General features: G+C 37.4%; 1 protein-coding gene across 2 annotated transcripts in view; it reads right to left on the bottom strand.

The window, feature by feature from the left end:
• Positions 1-1,850: 1,850 nt before the first annotated feature.
• TTBK2 (tau tubulin kinase 2) overlaps positions 1,851-9,324 on the bottom strand; it is a 46,508-nt gene continuing 39,034 nt past the window's right edge. For both annotated transcript variants that reach the window (XR_014501803.1, XM_083398085.1), the window contains exon 17: positions 1,851-9,235. Coding sequence is in view for 1 of the 2 variants with exons in the window: in XM_083398085.1 (XP_083254211.1) it covers positions 9,228-9,235 (8 nt within the window). In the remaining variant the exon portion in view is untranslated. The remainder of the gene's footprint in view (positions 9,236-9,324) is intronic.

The raw sequence follows: 9,324 nt of genomic DNA, 5'->3' as shown, positions 1-9,324 counted from the left end.
AAGTGTTTTGTTGAGAACTGCATCAAGTCATGTAAAGGTGGGGTAGAAACTGAACAGTAGCAGCAAATCTAATGTCCTGTAATGTCGCACTAATGTCCTGTAAAGGAACTGGGCTTAGTTGTTTGAAGCGCAAAAGTCACCAAAAAAAGTTGAACCAGGATGAAACCTGGTACCAAATTTACTATGACAGCATCCAGAAATTACCTTTTCTTAATCCAGTCATTGAAGTAGAAAGATTTCCCTTAATTTGGAGAAGGGGTTGGGATTCGTGGGCTTGAGGTTCCGAGCCATAAGTTCCCAGCTTCCAGCTCCTCTCCCAGCAGTTTCAGATTTCATGAAGTCCCTTTTTGCTGGGTTGCCAACACCCCTTACTGTTCATCCCAGTTAACAGAGGTTCCTAATGTCGAACAAAGGCAGCTGTGAACATTTTCTTTGGTTACTCCACAGTCTAAGCTGATTCTAGAAAACACATCTGCCTGCTTGAACAATCGATGTGAGGGACAGGGAATAAGCAGAAAGCTGAAGAGACAACCAATGTTACTGTATTTATTTTATTAATAAAATTTATATACTGCTTGATAGTTTTCAAAAAATGTGGGATTGATTTTGTTAAAAAGACCCAAACATCATAGAGCTTATTCAACCAACAATTTGTCATGTCTACCAAAATGCCTTTCGCACTCACTCTTCACACGATGGAGAGAAGTGTATCAAAGAAATCCTAATTTACTTTTAATGTGGGTTCTCTCCAACCAAGAGTTTGTGTGTCAGTATATGAAACAGTACTGGGTCATTCCCAACAGTTTAATCTAACCCACTTAGCACTTTAAATATAGCTGACCAAAAGGAAGTTTACAAGTTGTACCAGAGATGTAACAGTTAATTACCTATGGGTTGTTAAAGCAGTCTGTAATTCTCAACAAGCCAATGTGTCAGGCACAGCTCAGTCAGTAGACTATAAAACTCTTAATCTCAGGGTTGTGGCAAAAGATTGGGCATCCTGGGCAAAAAATTATTGCATTACAGGGGGTTGGACTAGACAATTCTTGTGGTCCCTTCCAACTCTACAGTTCTATGAATTCCTAATTGTAGGGGTTTGTGATTATGCTTCTTTCTGAATACTTAACGATTTACAATTCACTTTGTTTGATAGAGACTTCACTATAGATATTAATCTTTGCACACTCCTTTATGAAAATAAGCTATCCCTATAATATTAGGTAAAGGTAAAGGGACCACTGACCATTAGATCCAGTCGTGACCGACTCTGGGGTTGCGGCGCTCATCTCGCTTTATTGGCCGAGGGAGCTGGCGTACAGCTTCTGGGTCACGTGGCCAGCATGACTAAGCTGCTTCTGGCGAATCAGAGCAGCGCATGGAAACGCCGTCACAGGGATTCAAACAGCCGACCTTCTGATAGGCAAGTCCTAGGCTCTGTGGTTTAACCCACAGCGCCCCCCGTGTCCCTTATCCCTATAATATTACCCTGCCTGTTTTGTATTTATTGTTTTCTGGACAAAACTCAGCATTCACTCATGTTTAATCACTATCATATTTTCTCCCATTGAAAGGAACTTGGTGTATATTTCCCAATTGCAATTTGCACCTGGCACTGATTCATGGAATGCAATGGTGAGAAATCAAGCAATGAGAAAAACGTCCATTTTCATTTCACTACTGTAGGGGGGAAATATGTTTAATATGTCATCAACATTGCAAAACTGATAATTCACAGATCAGCACCACACTTCCATTTCATAGGAAACATTGCTTTTCAAAGGAAGGTATTTCCAGAACTATTTTTGGTCAAGTTCCATATAGAATAAATTGAACAAATCTAGGCAAAATAATTGTTTGCATGCTGAATGATTTTTTTTTATTTAGAACCAGTTTATAAAAATAAAATACAAAATAATTTGAAAAACAGAACTTAAAACATTTACAAAGCCTTGATATGATACAAATGGGGGAAGGGAAATAAATAACTACACCTTTATGTACAAATGACCATTACAAAGACACTATGTCAGTACCTTATGTTCTTAAACAACTGAGCAAAAATTATAAATAAAAAGACATCCAATTTGAATTTTGGAAACAAGAAGTGGGGAAAGACTGGAATACTTGACGATACTAAGTTACCTCTCCAGAACAACTTTCTACCTAAATTCATCATCATAACTGTTATTCTTGAGATGCTAAATGTTTTCTAGTAAATAGCAAGTGCATTTTTTTCTAATTTTGAAATAATTCATTTTTAAAATATTGTTAAGCAATTTCAGATTAGTTAGAAGTTCAGTGCTTCAGAGGTCACTCCTGGTTTCAAAGCCTTCATTTCCTTCATTTTTGGATTCTGTTGTAAAGTAGTTAGGGGGGAAAACCCAAATATAAAACATGATCAGGCATGAATAGTTCAGTAAGAAAGCAGATGTTTAGGGAGAGAGTTACAGAAACTTACTTTCTGGCCACCAAGGAACAGTATGCAAGAGAGGTTGGAGGACCACCTAGATGCATAATACTGCTCTTATGAAGGATCTGAAGACCTGTGTAAAAAGCCTTTTCAAAAGGCAGCCTTTTATGTATCAGGACAGTGAGTTGTATCTAACATTATTCATACTCAGACGCAGTGAAATTAACAGACCTACAGACCTGTTACTCATGACCATTAATTTCTTTGAGTCTCCTCCAGGTCTGACTAACATTGGATAGAACCGTGTATTAATTTGACTCTGCTATATATATAGAGCCAGAGCAGCTGAAACATTTCCTGGTGCAATCCACAATCTATACACTTTTGCACAAAATGTATATTTTGTATATCTAAGGGGGGAAATCATGACAAACACAATTATCCTCTGCGGCTCATTCTTTTAGTTCCTTTAAAGGCAATAATTTGGTTAATGCCATGGGGAATTATGCCTGCATAAAAATGGACAAAAGTACAACATAGTATGTCCGGCAGAAAACTGAGATAGCAAGATCCAAATGCAGAACAGCAAAAGTCAACGCTTACCAAAGCAAAGATCTTGTGAAAGACCCAAGGAATTAAATTTCTAAATCTACATATACTCAGATGTCAGAAAATCTCTTTCATTGAATGAACACTCAAGGTAAAGGCTACTTAGATGTTGCACTGCTCTCTCTAATACGAATGACAGATGAACTCTGAACTTTAACCCAAATTCCTAAGCCTATAGAACTATATGAAAATTTTAGATATAATGGAGTGCACCACTGCTCAGAAGTCCCTCTCTGTGTGATGTCCTTGTGACCACTTATTGCAGAAGGAAATAAGTTGTATTCCTTTAAGTTACCTACAAGCAAGCTGAGTTGAGCTCATAAAAGCAAGTTGCTAGTCTAAAGCTGCAGAAGTTCAATTTAAAGATTTTCTAGCACTAGGGGTTTTTGGCCATTATTAACTGTTAATAGACACTGTTACTAGAGACCAAAGCCATTTAAAAGTAATAAAATTATGGAGCTATCACCAAGTTAAAAAACAAGACCAACATACAATACGCTTCTATATATATATATATATATACATATATACGCACACAGCCTGCTGTGATAATAATTACATAAATGTAGATGATATAGGCAACACACTCGCCTAAGATCCTATGACTAGAATTGTTAATATTCCATCTTACTCAATTTGTTTGTTTTCAGAAAACTATTCTTGTAGGGTTGTGAGGAGAAAAAAAGTTCCTCTGAAATGGAAGGCCAAAATTTGGAGAAAGCTATGTTATATACAAATTCTTGTTCATAAGTACAGGTATCAATCAATTTATCACTAAAAGACATGCACAACAATAAGCATACTACATATCTGGTTTAAGGCCTGTGCCCACTCATTCCACTAACCTGTTTTACTAACAACAGATTTAGTTGGTGGAAAAGCAGACTACACAAGAACAAAAGCAAAAAAGTTGCCTTTCTTATTCCCCTGCTTTTTGTTTTGAGACAAAGGAAGGGGTTAGGCACTACCCTAAAATGTCAGAATGCTCTGGGCAATCCTCAAACAGTTAAGGGGATCAGTTGGGTAAGTCAGCTATTACAGCCATTACAGCCCAATCCTCAAAGGCAGCAGGGACAACATACTGTGGGATGGGGGTCTTCATTCATTCAGTGAGCCCCCATGTGTTGTCACAGCTCCCAGAATCTTCAGGTGCATAGGAGGAGTCAGTGCTCTGCAGAAATTTCCTCTATGCAACCACGTATGTTTTATACTAATACAGAGAGGAGCAAGCATTGTAGTGGGTTCTCTGACCACTTCCCCCTCTTAAATAAATGTTACTTATGAGGAGTCACTACAATAACAAACCTAATCTTAGGACAAAAGGAAGCTGTCAGAGGATCCTTCCTCTGTGCAAGGCTGGGCAAAGGAGATCTGTGCCCGCTATCCTGGCAGGTTGGGCTGTCCTTAACTCAAAATGCAGGAAGACCGAGACTACAGGAGACAGTATAGCAGCATAGTGATTTGGGAATCACAGCATATAATTTGGGGGCTCAATGCAACAAGATACACACTATCTTAATTTCCTATTAGCATTAACTGGGAAAATAACACTGTCCTGCATTTTGCAGCATTGAGCCTATAAGAGCAGCAAGGTTATGTTTTCTCTCGGCTATGCCAATAAACCAGTTGGCCTATTACATTTTTACCATTTTTTATTGGTTTGTTTTGAGGAAATAAAAGAAAATGTGCAAATAATATTTTAGATAAATTGAAGGAATAGATTTTAAAATGCAGGCACAGTTACGCTTTCATACTCAAGGAATTTAAGTACATTATTGGCATATATTCATTGTCTTCCTTATGTTATTAGAATTATTGTCCGTTTTCTGGAATCGGGAGGTGATACAAAAGCATTTCATAGATTTACTACTGTAGACAAATCAGTGTATTACTTATGTTTACTTCAGGGAGGAATTGCATTTGGTGGCATTAGAGAACATTAAATTTGTAAACTATAAAAATAAGCAGCCATAGGTAAAATTAGAGCAGGGTTTTGAATATTGGTATTTAATTAGACTTGATGGAGATGATGTTCAGCAAGGTGTAGCAGATAGAACGTTATCAAAAGCAAGAGACAATATCCAAAACATTTCCCACAAATACACGTGTTGTACTGTAGAATTAAAATAAAAGGAAACCTGAATCAAAAAGACAACTCTATTTTCTTGTTACTATTAAAGAATAGCATTAGGGACAGATAATCTCAAAGGCAGGTGTTAAAACCTCTAAATGACCCTTGCCACAGGCAGTACAGGAGTATCGCAGGAATGCTAGGCTTATTGTTACCCTACAAAGGTGCTACGCATAAGTTTCAAACTGCATTCCCTTTCCGTATAGCAAGGCTATATTGTAGCCACAACATGTGCCAGGGATGTGACAAGTGTCCCTCCAACTACTATAGAAGAGTTTGTTGAACAAGGTAAAAATGGAGTTTGCCAGCAATAAATCTCTAATTCTGAGATGTTTCCCATCAATACCATTTAGAAGTGTGATCTACATACCATAATATAGCAGCCTAAAAATGATAACACTACTAAAAACTGTGCAAAAGATGCCCGGAAGCAGTAAAATAAAGTGTATTCGGCACAAAGTGGCAACAGTTTAGAGAACCTGTAGAGTAGGTACTGTATCTATTATATCTGTCACAGCTTTGGGGTGGTATTTTCAACTTAAATTGAGCAGTGCGGCTCAGTTGACAGTGAGGCTTTTGTCATCAGAACAGGAAAGGAAGCAATTTGTAGTGATTCCCCCAATCTGCTGCTGCAGTCCCTTTGCCCTTCCTAAACCTGCTCCAAAGAATTGGGAAACCCTCCTTATCACCAGCTGATTGACACTGCTGGATACAACCAATGGAGTTTCATTGGCAAAATGATGCTGTTTGTGGGTAAATGTCTGCAGCCTATTCAGAAAATTGTGCAACTATTCCTTACTCTGGCTCAAGCCAATGAGGAAATTAGTTTTATTTGTTCTGATTCAATCCCAGCCATGCTTATTAATTCTTTGCTGCCCTTGATTTACATATTCAAATTTGAAATTTATTATCCAACACAAACGAGATTAAGCAATTCAAATTAATCCCATGACAGCAATCACTTCATTACTGTGGGGCTAGAGTTGTTGTAATCAAAATTCATTCACAATATCTATTTGGTTCACTTCCAGAAGTGGTAAAGGTTATGCAGATCTCTGGGTAAGACATGACATGGAGAAACTAAACCATGGATTAAGACAGAGAAAATGAGTTGGTTAATGGTAAGCCAACATGCTAATTTAAAGCTTCATTAGTAAACTAAAGGGTTTCTAATCACTATTGGATCAGATGTTTGGCAAAGTGACAACTCCAGAAAATAGTTTTTTCAGTCACTGCATTAAAAAACACACATAGGCAACCTCCTGTGCTTTCCACAATTACCTTCTAATCTGACCTATATCTCGACTGCATTTGTACAACATGGAAAGAAATACAAATGCATTTCAACACAAAATAGTTTGAACATTAGCATACATATGCCATAAGTAAGAGGAATGTATAACAGCATTTTGACAACATTCTTTTTAAGTCAATGCATAGGATAGGAATTATTTTGTCCCTGACAGCAAAGCATGAAAATACATCTTTGGGATATGCCTCTCCCTACATGCAAGGGGAACTGTTTTTCTAATACTGATGCTCTGGGCACGTTTATAAAGGTTTTCCTCCAAGGCTCTTCTAGAAGCATCATGACCGTGGATTTAGCATAAAATAGAAAAACTAAATATTGCAAGCAGTTTAAACAAGTCATAAATAAAGGAATGCCTTTTTAAGCTTTAGAAACCACATGGTTATATGACATTAAATGCCTCCCAAAAATGTAAGAATGAGCATGAAGAATTCATAACTTTGTTGTTTCAAGGCAGGTTATCACAAAGTGATGTACCTCTGTATCAACAAGAATTATTTACCTTCATGATAAATTATTCCCTGGAAGCACTTATGTACCATCTCAAAAGGGGGCATGTCATGTAGACCAGTTTTCCCAAACTGGTGTCCTCCAGAGGTTTGGGACAATTTCCCACAGTCCCAGCCAGTATAACTCGCCATCATGGATGAAGGGAGCCATAGTCCAGACATCTGATGGACACCAGGTCAGGGAAGACTCATGTAGATGTTTCAACTACACTCTATGAGGATAATTTGTTAGCTGAAATTAACTCTATAAAATTTGGTAGCATGTGAAGACCAGAACACAGACACTTGGATTGCAGCCTCAGGGAAGGGTTGAGAGTCCCAGCAGCTTTTCATAGACATGGGAGAGGGCAAGAGAAAAGAGCTGACAAGGCAAGGGCAAAGAGAAAATTAATTTTCTTTGCTTGTATCATATTGATCTATTATCATCACTCACTGCCCAGTGTCACAAGGAACAATTTCAACACGAAAGCCTGCCGATGGAAAGATGTGGGGGAAAGATGAAAAGTCAAAATCATGAATACACATCTCACTTGGCCATCAGATACATAGCTCCCCTGATTCATTCCATTTCATTCTGAAATGTAAAAGTGAAGCAACAAAGCTGATATTGAACACTGAGTTGCTGAGCAACCACCAACCCTTCAGTCTTGAACTGAGGCATGAAGAATATTCAGCTTTGTGCATGCCAGGAAATAGGAGCAGCAAGGCCAAGGGTATTTAATTCAGGCACGCAACTGAAGGAGTACTGCATTGTCTGTGGTCCATAATGTTACAAATGCAAATGAGAGAGTTAAGGATATAGAAGCATATGTATATATATATATATATATATATATTTATATTTATAAATATTTATAATATATAATTTACCATGAGAACATGCAATTATTGGTATAGCACCTATCATACAATATAATACAACATAATAGGTCTTATAAATCATATAGTTTCTCAAGAAATAGCAGGTATGCTCTCCCTACTGCATTCCTCTGTAGTGTTCGAAACCTGAATGAGGCTAAGGTTTCACACTGTGCTACATTACTTATGGGAAACAATATACACATTTAAGAGTAAAAAAATTCCAACACATTCTGACAGAACCAGAGAAATTCAGTGCAGCTTCAATGCAGCATTAGAAATGTGTTAGCTCAGAGAGAAAATATTCCCTTTTCCATCCAAAGATACTATTTTGGCAGCAAACGAAGTTAAATAAAACAAAGTTAAATTAAAAATAATTTATGCTGGCTACAGGCATATGACTATAGCAAGCAGATCAGTAATTTCCAAATTTACCCACACATCCAGTATCCCCTACAACAGGAACCTTTTTGGAGAGCTAGTTGTATCCCTTTTAAAACACCCCTATGTGATCCACCACTGATTTCTAAATCTAGCAAAACAAGTCATTCTTCTAATAGTCATAAAATGATACCCATATAAAGTTTGGGAAAACTAAAAGCCACTGATCTTATTCAGAGGGAATGGAAGACAATCCTTAAACATGAGTTTTCAGTATGTTGTTTTCCAAATTATAATGTCCCTAAACACAAGAATATGTCTGAGTAAGGAACTATGTATATTTGTATTGGAGGAAGCTACAGAGGTGCGGGCTTCCACCCAAACCCCCAATAAACATGTATGATTACCTGGTTCAGATTTTGGTAGCAACATCTGCAAATTGGACAGACGTGCTCTTGACATACAATATAGGTTTAGGGATGTTGACATGTGAGAAATAGTGCTGTAGGTTTTACTATCAAGTATTATTTTTCAGATTCTTAAGAAAACAAAGGAATTGCTGCTTCTTTCTAACCTACTACGTATGAAGGCTCTGCAGTGTCCTTTTAGTAGGTGGTGAAAGCTTCATTTATCTTCCAGATTTAGATTACATTCTCAAGTAAGAAGTCTAAGTGTGTAAACATTTTTGCTCTTCCTCAGTACAGTTACACTGAGAGGAACACTGTAAATAAGGTAGGTAAATGGACTAAACATCTAACCCCAATGGGTAAATTCTGATCAGCTTTAACAGTGGCTCTCCTTTGTACCCTGAGAGACTATTGCACAAACAAATGTTTTAATTATAGGAATGCTCCAGGGTCCAAACTCTTCTGGTTTTCCTTCTTAACTCAGACTGTGAGCATCATCTCCAGATCCTTCATATATGATATGATGTAAACCTGCCATAACTCCAGAAATTCACACACAGATAAATGATCAAGTTGTCCAAGAATCAGGATCTGAACAGCAGTTAATAGCATGTTACCAATCTGAAAATATAGGTAAATTTACATAAATGTTAAATTACATTGGTTTCAGTGGATTTGTACACATTTACTGCATATAAGAATGTAGCCCA

The sequence above is a fragment of the Podarcis tiliguerta genome, assembly GCF_965153285.1.
Source record: "Podarcis tiliguerta genome assembly, chromosome: 1".
Lineage (NCBI taxonomy): Eukaryota > Metazoa > Chordata > Lepidosauria > Squamata > Lacertidae > Podarcis > Podarcis tiliguerta.
This window is presented reverse-complemented; position numbering and strand designations above follow the sequence as displayed.